Below are 21,833 nucleotides of genomic sequence, written 5' to 3'. Positions count from 1 at the left end.
CACAGCCCTGGTAAAATTGTACCTGTTATAACATATTTTCTTATACAATTATTTAAATAAATAAGAACCAATATATACATATATACATAGTTTTGATAGAATTTTCGCATATTTAGAAATTTTGCATATGGCCTGGGATTCCTAATTATTCGCAAAATATTTTTCATAAACGATGATCCGTATATATCATTACGCTTAAAGCACAATAATTGACTTCTTGTCAAGTTTACACCACTCTCAAGATCTAAATATAGAATGTACTAAGAAGAGGTTACGAAAAACAGTATGAATCCAGCATCCTCGAAAAGAAGTCGATCACGGTCGCTTAGCCTAACAATACTTTTAAAAAATTTTCACATTCGACTGGAAATTTTGCCATTACATCGAGGTTTTACTGTAATAATAAACATTTATTAATAAATATATATAATATACATTAGTTAAATGCTATGTGTTTAAAATTGGGGGCCATATATCTGTTTTATGTATGTGAAAAAAAAAATACCAAAAACAATACGCTTACAGCACCTATTCATCTTTTTAGTATGCATTATTAATGTATATAGTGTTAATTAAATTAAAGTTATAGAATGTTTTTGAAACTCTTTAGCGTGAGGTGTAGGTAATCTAATAACATCACAAAATTATGAAGAAACCGATAGGATATTAAAATGATAAGATCAATTTAAGGTAACTTGCAATGTACATATGTATTTACGTGGAAACTTGCATTTCAATAATACACTAATTTTCTTTCCAAATTATATCGTTGTTTTATTTCTTCATCTTAAACATTAATTGTAGTTCACAATATTGTGTGGCCAAAAAAAATGTGTTCATATATGACGACGGGTTGGGTGTTAAGGAACTTGTAGACCGTAATTTAAAAATAAAATACATTTATAGTATTTTTAGACTGTACATACATATATATTATGACTAGAGACACGTATTTTGGGCATTTTACTTTTAATGCTTAATTGATGCTAAAATTCGGAATAGATGCTAAATTCGTAAAATATGCGAATAGATGTTAAAATAACAAACAAAAGTGAAATTTGCATACAATTTATAAAATTAATATACAATTTAGAAGGGTATTCCCATTCCTTTGCCCATTTATTATGTGAAGAAATTGAGAGGATAAAACAGAGCTTGCAGTTTACCATAGACGATGTTTTTTCTGTCGAAACTAAGCAACTGCTTTTGTCTACTACTGTAATCAAAAGAAGACAGTTGGAGCTGTTTATCCAAGAGGCTGCTCAAAAGAGCGTCTTAAAACTAGACTCGCACTCAAGACTAAATGAGACAAATCTATTCCTCCAAACATTGAGTAAACTATTCAATCCATCTGTGGCAGGTACAAAATCTAATATTAATGTTAAAGAAACAGTTTTGTTGTTTAGAAACCTGCCATTGTTTAATGTATTAACAGAGGCTCAATGTTTGGAAGGATATCAGCACTTTTTTAGACAATTAATAGAGAATATAAAAAGTGAATCCACGCCGGATATATTGCTATTATTGATGGCAACAAAAATTAAATATGAAGAGTTTGGTTGTGCAGCTCTAAAATCTATTTGGTGTCCCATTAATAGTGTGGATGCTGAAAGGTATTTTATAGTATATACAATATAATTCTTACCGATAGTCGCACGAAAAAATAATCTGTAAAAATTTGCTCCATGTTGAGTTTTAATAAATTTTAATTGGTATCATATTTTTATATTCATATTTTTTTTCTTTATATATTCATTTTTTTTTCATTGTAATTTTAATTCCGAAACATATTTGAATTTTTCTATTATTTTTTAATTGTTGTGTTGTCTTTAAATTGTATATTTGTATTTATATAAATGTAATTAAAATTCATCGAAATTTTTTATTATTTAAAATTAAACTCTTCATAAAAATAGATGCTAAAATTGAACATTTTTAATGCCCTAAAACGCTAAAATGCAAAATGAAAATGCTAAAATTGACAAAAATAGATGCCCAAAATACGTGTCTCTAATTATGACGTTCAATTGTCAAAAGAAACGAGTCGAAATCACAAAAATTTGTCCATATCTGTTGCAGCTCTTTGCGACTGAGTGAGTTGGCATAATAACGCCTCATCGACAGGTAGGTCTTTCATGGTTAAAAATTTACGATTTCCACATCCCAGTACTGAAAGAAACGAAGAAATTCGCGTCAATATCGAAATTCCAAATAAGCTAGACAATCACAAGAGAGTAATTTAAAGTTACCAGGGCATCTAGATGTAGGATGTCTTTTGATTATCTCGGAAATCGATGTCTTTTCGTATACGTGGTTACACACTTTGTTCCTAACTGGACAGCTGATCTGTTGTTTAGTTATCGGATCAATCTGAAATGGAAAATATATAAATAGTCGATTATTACAAGAGAAACATGACTATTTTGCATTGTAGAATGTAAATAACTCACATATTGATCGATGTATTCAGTTTGTATCAGATCCGAATCGTCGAGGTTTTGTTCTGTGAATGACAATAATTTAGTATATTGCCTTTTGGGTGCTACTTTAGTATGCGGTCTACCTTCACATATCTACTTTAGTATGCGATCTACCTTCACGTTTTTACTTTAATAAGCAGTCTCACTGTATCAGTTCTCGCGTGTGACAATGAGACTGAATAATACCGAACCTAACAACCTAATCTTAAATGAATAGGGCCAACCTTAACTTAATCTAACCTATCCTGACCCTTAAATAAATAGGTTTTGGCTGCTAAGATATCTTTGCAGCCAACACCTATTTATGTGAGATCATTGAAGTATAATGTATAGAATAGTCATTCCTAACAAAAGTATCGCTTAAAAGCGAGCCATCGAAGAGAGAGATGGAAAGTCAGAAGAGAGACAAAAGAGTGAGGAAAAAAAATTCGTGGAAGTGATCGTCCCTTGATGTTCAGGGACGCACGGGCACATACAGATGTTCGGACTTTGTCGAACTAATACTACCACACAATTTCACTAGTAGAGCCTATTTCAAAGAGATCCTACTGCTACAGAGATTAACAATCAACTGAGCAAAACAGCCGAAATCTCCGTTTGAACGGAGTTTTTGTAGCAACATTTTTGTAAGCTAAGAGCGCTTCTACCCATTCTACTTCAATGGTCATGATAGGTTAGGTTAAGTTAAGGTTGGCCCTATTCATTTAAGATTTGGTTATGAGATATGTATCTGCTGACGTTATTGTAATTGTATTGTAATAAACATTTCGTTGCTACGATACAAATAAAAAAAAATAGTCGACTGCGATTCAAAGGTAGATCGCATGCTAAGGAAGACTGCATACTAAAGTAGCACCGACTTTTGTTTCAATAGACTTGAATAGTGTTTTTATTGTAAAAATAGTTTGATTTACGCAAGTTGGAAACTGTTTCGTTGAATTGTTGCATCAAAGGATTGTTTTTTGATAATGCATCGGAGGATCGAGATTCTATGTAGTCTTTGAATGCTTTTATGTTGCCGTCCAAGTCATCATTATCAGTGTTTATGGTTTCCTGTCGTAAGAATATAGATTTTAAATATGAGTTTGTATCTTAAAAAAACAAATTTATATTTATATTTTATATTATATAGTTTTACATACATATAACAGTTATTTTGTGAATACATATATCTGTTTAATACATTTTATTTAAAATATCAAAGCTTTTGAAAATTGTATCATTAGTAAACAATAAGGTAGTGGTAGTAATCGGCATTTGAAGTTCAAATTCCGATTATTACTACTATCCACTACTTATTGTTTAAAAATTAAGCTTAAGAGCTAAGGTTTGGATATTTGAAACGAATTTTAAAATAATAGTTTTATTATAAGGTGAATTTTTGGCCATCTGTTCTGGTAAGTCGTGGTATAAAACCAGTACACTCTTTTATGTGATAAAATTTTTTTACCTAATAGATGGATAAATATACAAAATATTCAGCGAAAATGATGTCTCCGACAAAAATATTGTAAAATGAGTCAAATGTTGTTTCCATTAATCAGGAATAATTGCACCAGCCGAAGGATTTTTTACTTTGATGAACAATATATATATAGTCCAGTGATAAAACGAAATTAAATGTTGAAACCTTACACTGTTTGCCAATCACTTAGTATAATTTTAACCAGTCTTGTGTAAAATTTTACATATAAGAGAATTTAAAAAAATAAATTTATTATTTCATAAATGTGCGTCCATGATTGTTTAATATAGTATTTAGAAATATGTTTTTGAAAGAAATGTTCTGGTTTTGAATTTGGAAATAAAAATGGTCACCTTAGATTAGTACCATTACTAAATATTAATTTCCAATTCGGAGAACTATTTAGTTTGAAAATCGTCTAATTTAAAACAAGGCGTAAATCAAATTCAGCAGAATAGACTAGTGGTTAGCATATAATGCTATGAATAGAGTGGTCACGGGTTCAAATCCCACTGTTTTCTGCTGGCCAGACTTTGGATTTGTGACTCCAGGTCGATAGTTTCCTATCGGAGTTTGCCAATTTATCTGATTTTCATTGAAACGGTTCCAACAAATTGGCAATCTTATCCATTTTCCCGCAAATCTGAAGTTTTCAGCAATCTTGAATTTCGCTGAATTGTATAAAATGCTGCAAATTAACAAATTTGACCATATATGCCTCCGTGGATGTTAATTGAAACGTATTTACCGAATTTCGCTGAATTATTTAGAACATGCTGCAAGTTTACAAATTTGACCAAAGATGTGTGTGTGTGTGTGTGTGTGGATATTAATTGATATGTATTTATAGGGCTGCTAGATTTGTTGATATCCAAACTGGGACATTTTAATTGTACTTCCCCCCCCCTTACTTAACAAATTAAATTTAAGATCATTACTTTTATAAATTAGTATTTCCTTTTTTTTTCCCAGTTTATTTAGCTATTTTAATATTAAATGAAATTAATTACATATTGAAAAAGAAAATGATTTTCTCAATCTCGCTTTTCTTGCTTTTTTAACCATGGTTGTGGATCTACGAAGATATTGAGATTCGTGCATTTTTTTGCAGTTTCATAACTGCGGGGGGTCGGTATTTCTGAACAATGAAAGGTCAATAAGCAGCTATCGAAAACCGGGATATTTGTCTGTCCCGAAAGGTTCCTTCGGGACAAACCCGGAATACCGGGACGCCCAGCAACCCTATGTATTAACCGTTTGCCCGCGGCCGTCTTCTATGGAAGCTTTGGGCGACAAGTCTGTAGCGCGGCTGTCTTCCATAGAATTTCTGAACTTTGCACGGGCTTTTAAGGCTTATATGCGCCTATTTCAACTGTATTAAGGTTCAAAATTGGTTGAATATATTACTGAGAGTTGAATGCCATCTATTCAATTTGCTTAAAATGAATATATACCAGTCAAAATTAGTTTTTTGTGTAACCATACTGAAACCTCGTCTATGTGACGTCACGTCTTCATACAATTATGAAGAATGATTATTTGACAATTAATCCAAAACTACGAGATATATTATGTATTTCATTGTTTAAAATAATACTTTATGTGTTAATTAATTAACATATCTGGTTACTTGAGTAAATATTAAAATCTGTATTTAAGGTCGAAAACTCGATTGCCAAATTCGCGTACAGGGCTTGTTTGCTATATTTATTACCGCAGGCAAAGGGTTAATGTACTTTGTATAATATTTGTATCAAATGTATAATGTTTCTGGTCTGGAAGGCGCATTGGGTTTACCCGTTAGACCCTAAAATAAATAAATAAAATTCTCTGTAATAGAGTTCGCATAAATATTTGGGTGTGTCGGTGGTCCCATTCATTAAACGTAAAAGAGAGACAGATAGACACTGTTTACAAAGAATTGCATCGGTTACATAGACGGTACCTTGAGTTGCTTTGCCGCGGCCGAATGCAAACGGGCTTTGTGCAGTTGTTGACAGAAATTGGTAGTGAGGTTTCGCATCTGTTTGAGATGAGCGGAGACGTCTGGGGCTGCTGAGAGTCCTTCAGCCCCGGACTCGGGTAGACTCCCAGCGGCCACAATGGCTGACGTCGCTCTTTGTAGGCCTGCAGCACATCGCTCTATCAAACTACACAGCTCCGAGTCTGTTTCCATTTCTTGGCTCGCTCCTGTCATTTCAAACCAACAAGACTCTAACTGTCAAAACTCAACTCACAATACGCGCCCTCTGCGCTTGGCGCTCTATGATGCAGTCCAAACACTCCTAAACACGGCCAATGCACAATATAAAATCAAGATTTGGGCTCGTTGAGGAAACGATCATCGACATCCCCAGACTGATAAACGGATTAAGGTCTGTTCATACCTAGTCAGCACGTACCGACTTCAGCAGGTATCCGGCCGTACGAAAAGTATTCTTTGGTACATTTTGTATGGGTATATTCATACCAACCGTCACGTTTACGCCACGGCAGGCTTACAGCAGTACCCGACATTTCCTGTTCATACCTAACAGCAACATCCGTCAACGTATTGTATCCGTTTTTTTGGCCATAGTGGAGATATACACGCGAATTACGTGCCATGAGTCTGCCGCTTTGCTGTTTTGGACCAATTATAGATAGTGACAGTTGACAGCTGTTCAATCTTTCGACATGGTTTTGACGCAAATATTTATAAATGCCAAAAGCATTTCTTTGTTTTCTTTATAAGAAAGAGTATGGGTACTACCCATATCTCTATCCTACTCCTTTCCTTTTGGGCATGAATGTGATATTTTCCACCTTGGGGAGCGTAGATTGTCGGATATTATCTTAACATATTTATCTGGTAACCTGCGCTCATCATTACTTTCTTAATTTGAATGTGATGAATGAGTGGAATCTTAATCTACTCTCTTCCATTTGGGCCTCGCTGTGATTTTATTTTTTATTCATATTTTGTACATTTTTATATACTATTTTAATTTTGCTCAGTGTAAACAAAGAATGGGATTTATGGATTTTATTTTTAATTTTTACACTTTTGTTATTTTTTTTTCTCTCTGAATGATGTATTATTTTCCTTTTTACTTTTTTTTTTTATTATTTTATTTTACCATGTTTTCTGCTTTTGCTTTTTTCCTTTATTTACAGTTTACTTGTTTTTATATCATGTTTTTATATATTTTTCAAATGTAGGCCATTGTGGCGCATTAGGTTCTTCCTGTAATGCCACAATGGTCCAAAACTATTAAATAAATAAATAAATAAAATATTTAAAAAAATTTTGTCCATCATCCACAAGCTCCTTATACAGTATCCAAAACTCTCCTTCGGTTTTTCTATTTTTTAACATGGGATGCACATCAAAACGTCTCCGTGCTTTTTTATTGCCTTCTTGAGCTTCTTCTTCCAACAACAGCGCGATTATACATAATTTTTCGTTCGATAAACGTCGAAACATTTTTGCTGACTTGTATTCTGACACGTAGCTACGAATGCACGTGTATGCATTCATATTGCAAGTACTCGACAATACGACGTAAGCAATATTGCGCCGTATCGTCATGGCCTCTAATGTATAAGTAAGCCGATTTTGCCTTGCACTCGGCCAAATTGCTGTAAACGTGACGTGACCGCGAAGTGTAGGTGAATAGAAATGTAATAAAATGACATATTTGAAACGAAGTCGTGCAGTGCTGAAGCCGTGCAGTGCTGTTAAGTATGAACAAATTTTTATTCCGCAAAAAGGGATCTCGCGCACGTCACTAAATTCTCGATCACGGAACATCTGGCACTCGAGTTATCGTTAGTACAATATTTCGCGATTGATGGAGTTTTTGGGTGCCAGATTTTCCGTGATCGAGATTTTAGTGACGTGAGTGAGATCGCTTTTTGCGGAACAATCACCGAGCCTTCCAGACAATGTGCCACCCTTAGGTAAAGTTTATAAAGTCGAACTTATTAAAAATATGATTATTTTTATAAGCTTTTTATTAGTTTCATTCGGTTATTCACATTGGTAAATGGATTATTTCGCACACTGCAATCGCGCACACGACATGGAACAGGATGCCCGATATTCCGTGATCTAAATTTTAGTGACGTGTGCGAAATCGCTTTGTGCCGAATAATCACCAAACCATTCACATTATAGATGTGATCGAGGGATGAGGGGCTAAGGATATTTAAGAATCGTACAGAATTGTGCGCCACACGTGTCCTTTTTTTTAGATAGTATATGTAAAAAAAAACCGCTTCCACGCCTGATCTATTCCAGGCCAAAACTCACCCCCTGGAGTGCTTTCGGTTATATCAAACCCTTGTATTGACAGGTCAATACAACAGGTTTAATGTAATACAATAACAGTGATCGTTAACGGTGATTCCCATATTTAAAGAAATGTAGGATAAATAATGTGTGTTCATGGTGTTTGCCTACCCCCGAGTCTACTTAGGCATGACGTACCATACGATTTTTTGTTTGGGCCTTTACCTTCTCTTTCCTTTTACATAACCAACATAATAGATTATTGGTTAGCATATAGTGCTTTAAGTTAAGTGGTCATGGGATCAAATTCCATTGGTTTCTCGGAAATCTCGAGTTTTCAGCAATCTCGAATTTCGCTGAATTGTATAAAATGCTGGAAATTTACAAATTTGACCATAGATGTCTCTGTGGATGTAAATTGATATGTATTTACTTTGTATAATAGTAATGCTACTATCAAATGTACAATGTTTTTGGCTATGAAGGCGCATTGGGCTTACCTGTTAGGCCTTCGTTTTTTTTTAAATTAAAATTCAAGTGGTCAACGACTAGTGTTTCCCTTAATCCGTAATAAACACTCTAAATTAAAAGATGCGTATACGTTTTTAGCAGGTGAGGTGGTTTTTGGTTACAACTAAGATGAGATATTTCAAGAGGTTTTGATTTTTATTCCTATAAATCAAATATTTTTTATAAAATTCGATTAAGTGGGACAACACAGATGAGAAAAATATATTTTTTTTTCAGACCATTTTTTTGGAAAATACAGCACTTACATTGTAATTTACAAATTGTCTTTATAAATCTACAAATTATCTTACCAAAAATTTTAAGCAGTTTAAGAGCCTAATAAAAAAAGTTAACCGATCCTTGGGCTGTTAAAGCAGGTATTAGTTGTTTGTGTATATCGTAAGAAATTTGTTATGTTGAAATACCCAAACTTTAGGTCCTAAAGTGCAATATCCTATAAATTTTTACACACGTGAAATAGTTAAAAAGTTATTTAATTTTACTGAGGGCCCATATTTTCTAACAGACAGTGGGGCCCACATGCCATCGGGCATGTTCGCTTGTATGGCCAGTCCGCCACTGCATAGTACCGTTCACCATGCATACATCCTTTTCGAACTTTCGACTTAAGATCTTTCGATTTTCGATCTTTGCTTTCCGATATTTGCTTTTTCGATCTTTCGACTTTCGATGCCGTGCTGTAGACCCCACTTGGTTCACATGATCGGCCGACATAGACAAAAGATTTTAATTTCAACATAGTTAATTAAAAATTTAATTATTAATTCCGTTGATCCCAATTGCGATATTTTACCGAGTGCAAAATTATGAGCACAGAGGTCATTAGTATGTAAATAGTTATTTTATTCAGAGAGTATTTTGTTATTTTATTCAGAGAGATGTAATAAGAATAGAGGGGCCCTTACGAATAAATATATATATATATATATATATATATATATATATATATATATATATATATATATATATATATATATATATATATATATATATATATATATATATATATATATATATATATATATATATATATATGTACATACATACAGATGTAGGTATTTCAATGTAAAGAGATAAATAAACAAACTGCATATTAAGTCACGTACTGTTTGTGTTGAAGTCTTTTAAAATAAACAACTAATTTATTGCTAAAACTAAACCGTTTTGAACGGCTTGAAATTTCAAATACATTCTCAAAAAGAACATTACTTACAGGTTAACCGTAACATTTAGATTCAGTGTACTATCGATTATCCGGGCTAATGTTGGGGAGTACGAACACGGATAATTCAAACTATCAAATTTTGACATATACATATGTAGAAACGATATCCCCATCACTCATGCATTGAAAACCCAGATCATTTGAATCGCGAACAAACCATTCCTCGGTGTTTTCCTGATCAACATTTTAAACGTTCCATCAATTTGTATATTTCAAAAACGTACTTGCCTAGATCTCTTCACAATCCAATAAATCTAATTTAATGCTAGGAATAATCTTTCTCCATGATCGAACCAGTGTTGTAGGTTTTACTTTCGACCAAGATTTTGCTATTCCGTGTATAGCATCTAATAAACTCATTTTTTTTCCAGAAATTGATCAAGTTATCATCTTCCCGGCAAGAGTTTTGAGAAGACAGCACGATAAAGCCGTTTCATTGATGATATGACACTTTTGGTCCAGGTGACCATCACCGCACCGAATGTTAAAAAGTCGAAAATATTCGTTTACCATGCATACATATGAAAAACGGTTAGTATATATATATATATATATATCAGTGGCGTGCGGTAAAAGTCTCTCTCCCCCCCGTCGTACATCCTCACTTAATTTGCGCGAGCAGGATACAACAGGAACAAGAGGAATAGGCGTTTCCTCCCGTATTCTGCGCGCGCACATTAAACAAGGCTGTATGACAAAAAGAGAGATAATTTCAACTCATGCCACTCATATATGTATATTATATATACATAGTACCGTTTACCATGCACCCTTTTTTTTTGATCTTTCGATTTTCAATCTCTGCCTTCCGATATTTGCATTTTCGGGCTTTTCACTTTCGGTCCCGTGAGGTAGACCCCTTTGGTCCATGGTAGTGCTTCCAATCCCGGAAGGTTACTTCAGCACCGGGATTGCGGTGCTGGGAATTTATGATCCCGGGATCCCGGTGCTAGCACCGGGATTTCAAATGTATAAGAAAAAAAAGTTCAATTGCATGTTTTCATATTTCAAAAACGTTCAATTGCATTTTGCAAACTCTCCCGATGTTTCACGCAAAAAATATTCGCATATTACTAATTTTGAGAGTTTGGCTACATTCTTTAAAATTTCAGTTGGCATCCATAAATTTCTAAGATTAAATAAAACACATCCGAAAATGTAATAAAATAAAGTAAAAAACATCGCTTTGATTCATTGATTTATTTTTTACAAATAGTTGAAATAATCCACCCAATATAAAAAAAAAATCCAATTACATTTACTTTATGTAAAAAATTCGGATGTGACCAACCTACGACTTTATCTATGTATTTGAGGAATATAAGAAGTATAAAAAACAAAATTCGATAATCGAACATATGTATGTACATACATGTTCACACATACCGGCTATGAGCATTTTGAATACAAATTGAACACAAATGTAGGAAAACTTACACAGACTTAAGTTCTACTTCAGTCCGATTTGATGAGTGGTTTGGGAAATAATTTAAATCAAAAACTTAAAAAGAAAGAGAACACTTATAAGGGGAGGTACTATTTCCGGTTAACTTAACAATTTGAAAAAAAATTACGGTGTATCGATAAAAAATTTCAGTAACCAATACTAAGTTTCAGTTCGATAGGACGAACAGTGATCAAGAAATCCCCAAAATACACTGACACACAATAAACATACAGACACTCACACAGAAACACACATTTTTTCTAGATTACGAAAACGTGATCAGTGGTCGATTCTGAGTTCGAATCAGTTAAAATATACTTCAAATATCATTGCGGTTGAGCACAATATCTGCGACAAAATACAGGCCGTTCATACCATTTCGTGGAGACGGCAAGCCGGCGTCGAAACGGGTGGCAAACAAATGGACTATGACTGTCATTGCTCATCCCACCATTGTTCATTATACATATAATATTGCTTTATGTTTTTTCCATATTATTTTTGTAAAAATAATATTTTTAAAGAAATTTCTGCCAGCACCGTAATCCCGGTATTCAGACTAGTGTCAGCACCGGGATTCACGGTGCCAGAAAACACCGGGATCCCGGGATTGGAAGCCTTAGTCCATGGGTTGAATTGGACTTGTAACATTAGGCAGTAAAAAGTTAACTATCAAAAGAAGGTCGTTTGCTTTTAATATACATATTATAGTTTCATTCGGATGAGTAGGAGCATGTTTTGTGCCAACCCTTTACTTTTTAAAAAAAATCTTACTTCAAGAATCCATTTGGTCTTGAATCGATTTTTGAGATCTCTCTATCCATCCATGCTCCTAATAATCATATAAAATATTCAACAGGAAGATTTTTTATTTCAGTCTCCTTAAATAATCCAGGTTTTTTTGCTTTTCGGATTTCTAAAAGTTTCATTCTATTAGTTCCTGATTCTTGTTATGGAAAACACATGATTGTAAAAAGGTCTTTAGATGATTTTTGTCCGGGAGTAGACTTTTCTTTAGAAGATGCAAGCGTTCATATTAAAGTTAAAATAAAAATACATTTTTATAAGTTAATTGATCCGATTGTATTCCGTGCGTTGTGGCCTATTTATAGAGACGTAGGTACCGCATAATATTGACAACAATTATTTATTCGTAAAGGCCCTTCTATTATTATTACATTTCTCTGCGATGATATGTCATCGGGTGCGACACTAGTAAAAAATAAGAATTGTGTGTCTTTTAAAAAAGACCATGACCCCCAAAGTCACCGTTAGTTTGGAAAACGCTGGTGTGTGATACGTCGTGATCGAATTACGGCACAGTACGACGACGCATCATTGTTTACGGCAATAAATTACACACTCAACGGTCATGCCAAAAGTCAATTGATCCGAATCAACGAGATCTGATGAGCTGACGATGGCAGCAATAGATGCAGTAGAATCAAAACACCGCGAGCGAGGGGGTGCAAACTCGAGGATCTGCTCCAAGACCGACTCGAGGAGTCTGCGTGGGGGGCAAAGCGCTGAATAATTCATTGTGCAACGGCGTTGGCGACAAATCAAGAAATAAAATGCGAGCAATCAAGCCCCGCCATGATAATTATTTGTAGACCGCGGTCGACGCCAGATATACCCGGTCGACGCTGGCTCTTCCCTTCAGTGATTTGCGGTTCGCGCTTGATGGCACTGCCATGACCGGTGTCACAGACCAATAAGAAACCGGCACGAAACTGCGCGAAAACTCTAACGAACTTTCCGAAAAAGCACACACTCGTCCCTCAGCATCTGGTGAATCTCGTCCAAGTCCTCGAAATTTTTAAAAATGTCGACGGCCGAAGAGAAGAGAAGGTTGATGATGAGCAGCCGCAGCGTCAGTTGCACTGCCAATGACAAAGAGACGGTGAGCTACATTTTTCTTTGTTTACCATGTCCAGAGAATTGCTGCGATCAGGTATCGGCCAATCGTTGGCTCTTATTATCGTGTTCAATCCTGAATGTCGTGTTTCGCTGTTTGTTCGTGTTTGCATCTCCGTAGTCCAGCTCTGGTGCAAGTAATGTCGTAGTTTTAATTCTCGATCTTCTCATCTTCATGACTAAAACTTCTCCGAACGGAGTAGGCGTTATCGATGTTAGATAACACTGGGTCGCATTTGTCTGGAAGTTTTAAATATGTTTTTGCGTTGATGTAAAGTGCGTATCTGAAGGGAGAATCACTTTTTAATAAACATAATCGTTATTCTCGTAAAAGTTTTTCCATTAGCAAGTTTATTTTAAGAAATAAACTTCCTCCTATGTATTTTTATATAAAAAAAAGTATAATCGGGACCCAATTTTCCATATGAATTTGAGCGTATTTTTAAGTATCATAAACCCGTAAAGAATTTTCGTAAACGTGATTTACAATGCTCTCACAAGTATTTACACAATTTCAGTTGTATACTGAAAAAGAGTTGCCAACTGTATATTTTGGGAAAGAATATTATTTTGTTGAGCTATCATATATCCTTCTACATTGATGTAAAATATTCAAGTTGTTCTTTGTTATACATATATAGTTTTTACATAAAAAAAAATTACGTGTTGTTATTCTCAAGCACTAAATGATAAATAATTGATATGGTAACCAAGTCAACTGATACAATTTTCCAACATACATAACTTGTATCACTTTTATTAACGATTCAAATACTTTATAAATCAGTTTTTTGGAAGAGGGTCCATTCAAATTTTGATAAAATCCAGGGCTGTGGAGTTGCATCAAAATTTACAGACTCCGACTCCAACTTGAACGATTTAAATACGATGGATTTTTCTTGCCAACGTATAAAATTATTGGTGGTAAAAATAATAGCAATTTACAAAGTATAATAAATTAAAGGAATTTAAAAATCACTAAAATTTTACACGTAACCCAATTTGTTGAATTTTTGGTAATGAAATAGATATAAATAAAAAGTAAGTACATTAATAGTATATGTGGATGAATTTCATACACAAACAAATTAATTTAATGAAAAAAAATGAGAATTAAAAAAAGTATGAGACATCGTAGGAAACATCGTATTTGGCCAGAACACATCAAAATATGTATAATTCTACGGTTTTGTTTATAATGTCATTTAAATTCATTATTTTTATAAATGTTATTAAATTTCAATTTACATATAAGTCGATTTACTTCAATAAAACTAGAGACTTTAAGTTGACGCATACCGTAATACTATTAATTAAAAAAATAATAAGAAAGAGTCGGAATCAGTTGATTTTTTACGATTCCGACTCCACAGACAGCCATGTAAAAATCGTATCACCATCGAAAATATTTATATTTGCAAAATTTCAATTGGCTCTGTATAAATGTGTCAACAATTGAATTTAAGAATTCCTGTACACTTATAACATCGTCAAATTAAATAAAACATATTATAATCTAATATATAATTTCGAAAGAGACTTTGTATGTATGTAAATATTATTGGTTGGAAATTGGTTGGGAACTTCAAAAACAAGTTAAAATTTCCATGACGACATGGGGACGGGGGACGGGTGGCGCCGGGGGCGAATGCCCCCGGGGGGCCCACCAGATTCTGTTATAATATATAATTTCGAAAGAAAGTTTGTAACTATAGTTGGTTGGAAATCGAAAACAAGTCAATTTCTATGACCATTCGATTGGTTGAATATATATTTTTTTGATTCAAATAAATTTAATAAAAAAACAAATGAATATTTACTATTAGATTCGCCATGTTGTTTATATTAGCTGTTTATATTACAAACACTGAGCGAAGCCTGGTAAAACAACTAATAATAAAGTAAAAAAAGCTCCGGTGAAAGATCTTAGTGAGAATAAAAATGAATATAATCCAAATCTTTTCAGCAGTTATGAGAACTTTTAAACTGGGACGTGTCGAAATTTTAAAATAATGCGAAACAAAGCAAAAAAGACAAACAACAAATAGTTGGCAACTCTAGCTGTAGATCTAATATATTACAGATACTTAATACCGAACACAAATGCGGCTTACAGTGAATTTATTATTAATTTCCATCTGAAATACATACACAAGTGCAATATCGTTAAATGTTGAGCGTTTTACTGAAATTGCATGACATTTGCAGACGGTAGACAGTTTCATCAGATATAAAATGTAGAACAGAGCGAATGTTTTGTCGTTGCATGGTTAATTTAATTTAATATTGTGCACTGTTGACACGGTAACGAAGATGTCGTTGAATGTAAACGTTGAGTGATGTATCCGATTTAATGTATGAGTTTGCTTTCAATAGTTGCTCTACAGTGCTCGTAGATGACTTGTGGTAACAAAAGAGCTGGTTGCATGCTTGTTTAGACAGTAGCAAAATGGGACATCGCGTCCTTAGACTGAATGCGAGTATGTTGACTGAGCAATATTATTCTAGCTGTTTGTTTTATGCAAATGTGTTGTTGCTCTGTGAAAATTATATTTTATACTCGTGCAGTCTAATTTATTATGTGTTTCACAAGTGGTTATAAAACAATTCGTATGGCTGCAATTAAATTTCGAAATATCCGTTTTGAGCTTTCACTCCAAAGTGATAGTTATCTTGTTGTTCCGATTTGATCTCGTTTCAAGATATACATATGTATGATCAGAGAAATGTTATAGTAATATAGAGGTCTGACCGCACTATACGACAACCGAACGATCCTTCACTTCACAACAGTACGCGGCCAAATATTGTTTGTATGGAATTGTATGAGACATATCGCACTGCGCGACAGTCGCATGACGTAGAACGACACCTTGCGTCAAAGTTGACTTTTTGACCAACTTTGACGCAAGGTGTCGTTGAGTAGGGGGTTGCCTTGCGACAATTATTCTCCTTCTTCATATCGTGATTTTGAAATAGCATGTAGCCATAATCTTTTGGGTTTTATCGATTGTTCTTCTTCCTCGCTTATCAAAGATACTATAATAGCGTCCGTTTTGTCCATTTTGCTCCGAGGTATCGAACGAATGATTGACATAATTTACTGCAGAGTGTCGCATCACTGTCGTTTAAGTGCGGTTTACCTAATATTGTCGCACACTGTTGTGAAGTGTCGGATCGCTCGGTTGTCGTATAGTGCGGTCAGACCTTAAGTGGCTTTAGGCGTTATATTGTTGTCAAGTGACGATTGTCCACAGACAATCCTAAATAATTTTAGCATCGGTCGTATTTGATGCTTGGTGGTCGACGTATGTATGTATGTCCGATAAAAACTTCTCTGGGCAAGGGCAATGGGCAAGTGCATCGTTAAAAATTGCACAATGCATTCAAAAACACACAATAAACAACATGGTATAGAAGTAAATTGATCATTTAAGTAACATATTATTTAATTAACACCGTAGTTTGACAGTTTTTAAAAGTGTCATGGCGATCGCCCGCATTCTACATAGCATTTCAGGGGTGGCAACAGAGAAATGTAAAATTATTTTTAAATAAATGTAAAAAAAATTCTCTTGGTGGCGCCGAATACTCAATTATATTAATAAACCAATTATTTAAATTTAATTAATATAAACATCGTTCATTTTATATTATACATATTTTTGTTGAAACTATACATTACACGTTAATTTAAGAGTTCTCAAGAACAGACAAATACAAAAAAGTGGATAAAAATAATCCACCAACTGAGAAAAGAAACCGATTGGCCACCAACGTCCAACACCACCATATACTCAATTTGTAAATATATATTTGTAATGACATTTAAAAACATATGACACATAGTGAATAAGTCATCTTAATTTGATCTATGATAGTGTTGGTAGCAATGTTTGAAAATTTCTATGGTGCTCTTCGCCTTGAAAAATGTCTTATATTAAAAAAATATATTTTTAACCCTCCCTCACCGAAGTGGGGTATGCAAGTGCCCCAATTTTTATGTTTTTCGTAATTACTATGTGGTTTTCAAAGCTACATATACACCCTATATTTCTTTTATTCCTAGAATGAATTGCAAGAAATTTATTTTAATAGATTTTGTATGATTTAGAAAAGGGGTACATAATAAAAAAATACATTTATACATTTCTACGTTCCAAAGTATGATTTAAAGGCGGTAGCGATACATCATGTGTTTGACTGTTCATTTGCATATTCTTGTTGATCGAGACAGCTATATTTTCATAAGATATTGTTTTCGTCACTTTTGGCTATTGAGTCATGCAGTCGCCTGTTGGCCTTACCTATGTGCGTTTGCGTGTTGATGCTTGTCGTTATTTTTTAATACAAAAATAGTCAAAAAACATGCTATAGGACTAAAACTTTTTTATGTTGATGTATAAAATGATTAATAAGATATATTAAACCCATTTGTATTGAGAAAACTTGTTACTCGACCCCGGTTTGGGATACTCGTTCGATCTCGACGCTCCGTCCTTCAAAGGTTAATATTCCAATAACACCGAGCAACAAAAAAAAGTTATAGAAATGGAGACTTTATTAAATCAATCTTTATTAAATTTTACCCACTGAACTCGAATACGATAATGATTGTTTTTTTTTTCGTTTATGAGAAATAAAGTGGTTTTATCCGGTTTCACTCGGTATTTGTAATATAAACCGCTATATAATAGAAAACATCTAATATTAATCTAATATCGAATAGTAAACAATAGTAATATCTAATATATCATATTCGAATTCAGTGGGCCAAATTTAGTAGAGATTGATTAGTCTACACTCCGCTAAGTAAAAAACGTGGTTTTTTGTTGCACAGTGTGATTAATTAATCTATTTGGTTTCTTTTTCTTAGATTTTGCAATCTGATATACAAAGATGAAAGTTTGTTTGTTCGCTAAGCAAATCTACAGTATACGTACTGTAGATTGAAATCGAAAGAAGTCGAATGAAGATCGTAAAATCGAAAAAAATCCTTCAAAAGATTATTTCATAAAAATAAAGTTTAATATTATAATTAGAAATATTCAAATTGCAGTGATTCTCTATTGATACAAATTTGTCATGAGGTTTTTTCCATTTTTATTATATATTATATATTACGAATGCATATGCAATTATATATAATAGCTTAAAAATTATTTACTACGACAAGTGTAAAAGAGGTGGGGTGGGGGGGTATTTATATAATATTTTCATATAAAAAGTAAAATTACTGTATTGTGTATTTAAATATAATCATCTTAAATACACAATTTCAACATAAATTTTATGTCAACTTCAAGGACATGTTCATTTGTATATTTACTTAAAGTATTACTACATGTACTACTTGTTTAAAATAAATATTATACTGAGCTATTGGCCGATAAATGGTTTAACTAACGTTAAAAATCTAGTTCGACTATTACATTCCCTAACTGTAATAACTCGAAACTGGATAGAGGTTAATTGTACGTGCAAGTTTTTCCACGTTTACAATATGTAAATACATATATTTTAAAATAAGTCAACCTCAAAATTTGGCGCGAAATCACAATTAAATCCTTGATCCAGTTATATTAAACAAATGAACCAGTTTTCTGAAAAACAAAAATGATACGCTAAATTTCAAAAATATATTTATCTCTAGAAAGATGGACAGTTATTTATTTATAAGTTAGAGCCATGGTATGTGCTTGATCTTTATGAGATGTGTCAGGTATTTTAACATTCGATATTTAAATCATAACTATCATTATTGTATGGGTTGTTTTTTTTTTAATAAAATTTAAAGTTTTATTTGCAGCTTGCATTGAAATGTTTAAATGACTGTTAATGCGTGTTTAGAGATAAATGTTTACAACTGATTATATTCGATCGCCCACATAATTTTTTCATCGTTTTCACGCACTATAATGGCGAGTCACAATCGAGGGTTTCGTTTATAATAAATACAACATGTCAATAAATAAATTAAAATAATATTATTTCGTATTGAATATTTGTTTTTATCTGAAGCGCATTAATTCATCAAGGTTGTTAAATAGCTGTGACTAAAATGCAATTCACCCAACGTGGCATAACTGCACCATTATATATGAATATTAAAATATACACAATGGCGATTATAATGTGCGTTTGTTTTTAACACCACGTTTGTCTAATTTGCATAATGTATGAACGACGCATTTTAGCGATTGTTTTTAAATGCGATGTTAAATTTTAGCAAATTTCGTCATGATGCTAGCAATGTGACGAAATTTGATCAAACTATTATTAATTAGTGGACTTGCGTCATTAGATTCCTTTATAGGATTATTTGGGATGGATTAAAATACACAATTTCATTGGGAAACTCAGAATAAGGATGGAAAGTCTATAGCAGAGTATCGTAGCCTGTGCACCGCGGTAATATGTGTTCTCCGAACAGCACTTCGGCCTAATGCATGCGAGTGAGATCGCGTGTGAGGGAGAAAACCGATGTTAGTTATTGTTTTGTCCCTATGCATATACGGAATAACTAGCGACTGCCGATGAAGTACATACGTATGTATGTACGTAGCTGACAAACTCTACGAGTCGTTAACAATGTGTGCCGCGAATATCCAGAAGTTACGATGCTCTGGTCTAAAGCATGAGAGGCTCGTCTGTAAGGGCAACTGAGGCATATATTATTGTATATTGTTGGTCACTCGTCGATTATTTTTTTATTCAGTTTCACCACGTTTTTAGCAGATTCGGTTCGTAATTCAATTCGGTGCAGTCGCTTATCTGCCGTGATCCCGTGGTTGCCAGCTTCAGTTTACTTGCTAATCTGGCACTTGCGAATGGTACCGTGTGTAGAGTATAGACAGTCAGTCAAGGCAGATAAAAAGATCCATATTTCCGTATACAGAAGGTCATTTTTTATTGACTGCGTTAAGGTCTCCTTGGGGCAGAATACGCCAGCCCCGGTCGTTTATATTTTCTATACCAGAGCATCGTAACCTCTGGATATTCGCGGCACACATTGTTTACGACTCGTAGAGTTTGTCAGCTACGTATGTACATACATATGTATGTACTTCATCGGTATTCACTAATTATTCCGTATATGCATTTAGACAAAACACTAATTAACGTCGGTTTTCTCCCTCACACGCGATCTCACTCGCACGCATTAGACCGGAGTGTTGTTCGGAGAAAACATACTACCGCGGTACACAGGTTACGATGCTCTGTTCTATACGAAAAATACAAGACACCGTCAATGTTTTTCGACATTTCAACTATATTTTGCAAGGTATGCTTAAATTGCCAATCACAATACACAAATTTGTTTAAAAAGTAATTTTTCTTGCATAAAATGTCACAAAAAATGTAGGGGACGGATGCCTCGTGCCCCACCTGTTTTTAAAGTCATGAGCCACCCCTGGTGTGAAGCGAATAGTTGTGGAGGAACAAGAGGAGGAGGCAGAGCCCCAATGCGTAAAACTAACCAGATTTGTTATGTATCAGATTGTTATACATATGTATAATGAGTCATTATTAATGATAGCTCTCGCTTCTTCACTAGATAAACATTGGAGAGTCATAATTTGAAGTATTCGCATAAGTGATTTGGAAAAGTTATTTATTCAAAGATATTACATTACATATCCAATTATATCACAAGTGATGTTATACTTCAACACATACGAATATAAGAACACTTTTGATGGCGAATTACACATTAAAACAGTACAGTATTTTTATATGTGCGCATTTTTCGGTGTGCGCTTCAGACTATCCATCATTTTGTGTTTGCATTTTTCACGTATTATACTTATAAACGTGTACATATTTATTATGATACTATATACATACATATGTATAATATTACGTGATGATAAATAATATTGAAACGTACCGATTAGACACGTAGTGCCATTCCAACTCTGTATATTATGTAGTTGTTGTTTATTTATCGTTGTTACATAATGTAAGAGATAGTAATTCAGTTGTATCAAAATCTATTATTCTGTTTATTCAAAATTCGACTAGCAATTTCGCTTTGTTTCACTTGTGACGAGCGTTGTTAGATAACCATTCAAATTGAACCGAAAAGCCTGATAACAAGTACATTAGAAACTTCAGCACTTTCAGTTTGTTTTCTTCGAGTCATCTCACAAAGGAATCGACACTCAATCTTTCATGAATATACATTGCCATTTGCATACATTTCGATAATACAGCTAAGTAAACGAATTCATTGGAAATTGTTCGCATTTACCTGAAGATATTAATTAATGTCGTTGGACGTTGCGATTTGGGTCACAGTGTATGTGGTAGCACTTAAAATATCCAATGAAATTTGCTCTATAGTTTAGGCTACGAGAGAATTTATTAGACTTTAAAATTTTGACCATGTCTTATTACAATCTACATAAATAAGCTGATATCTCGCAGATAATTCTATGTGGTCAAGAAGTACCGAATACCTTCTTAGCCTAGAAACTATTGTCCATATTTGG

General features: G+C 33.6%; 2 protein-coding genes across 3 annotated transcripts in view; one reads left to right on the top strand and one right to left on the bottom strand.

Moving 5' to 3' along the window:
• Positions 1–756: 756 nt before the first annotated feature.
• On the bottom strand, positions 757–6,232 carry LOC143909238 (E3 SUMO-protein ligase NSE2-like). The gene is made up of 5 exons (XM_077427147.1): positions 5,891–6,232; positions 3,395–3,533; positions 2,451–2,503; positions 2,250–2,370; positions 757–2,169 (listed from the first exon to the last, which is right to left on the bottom strand). Exons 1-5 carry the CDS (start codon positions 6,140–6,142, stop codon positions 2,051–2,053), a joined length of 684 nt encoding a protein of 227 aa, XP_077283273.1. The 5' UTR covers positions 6,143–6,232; the 3' UTR covers positions 757–2,050.
• A 6,462-nt stretch (positions 6,233–12,694) lies between these two features.
• LOC143914989 (uncharacterized protein ZK1073.1) overlaps positions 12,695–21,833 on the top strand; it is a 64,503-nt gene continuing 55,364 nt past the window's right edge. Inside the window, exon 1 of one of the 2 annotated variants that reach the window (XM_077435457.1) lies at positions 12,695–13,324. In XM_077435457.1, the coding sequence (XP_077291583.1) occupies positions 13,247–13,324 (78 nt within the window). In that variant the 5' untranslated portion in view covers positions 12,695–13,246. Of the gene's footprint in view, positions 13,376–21,833 lie in introns of both variants that reach the window. The other variant, XM_077435452.1, reaches the window with a different exon arrangement.

Source organism: Arctopsyche grandis, chromosome 1, assembly GCF_051622035.1.
Source record: "Arctopsyche grandis isolate Sample6627 chromosome 1, ASM5162203v2, whole genome shotgun sequence".
Classification (NCBI taxonomy): Eukaryota; Metazoa; Arthropoda; class Insecta; order Trichoptera; family Hydropsychidae; genus Arctopsyche; species Arctopsyche grandis.
Note: the sequence above shows the minus strand (reverse complement) of the source record. Positions and strands in the feature narration are given on the sequence as shown.

What these genes read in the sequence shown, in the direction of transcription:
- LOC143909238 (XM_077427147.1), bottom strand. Translation starts at nt 6,142, where the DNA reads ATGACAGGAGCGAGCCAAGAAATGGAAACAGACTCGGAGCTGTGTAGT. An exon ending in CGAAACAGTTTCCAACTTGC is followed by an intron (nt 2,504 to 3,394) that starts GTAAATCAAACT and finishes TGTCATTCACAG; the next exon opens with AACAAAACCTCGACGATTCG. An exon ending in TCCTACATCTAGATGCCCTG is followed by an intron (nt 2,170 to 2,249) that starts GTAACTTTAAAT and finishes CGTTTCTTTCAG; the next exon opens with TACTGGGATGTGGAAATCGT.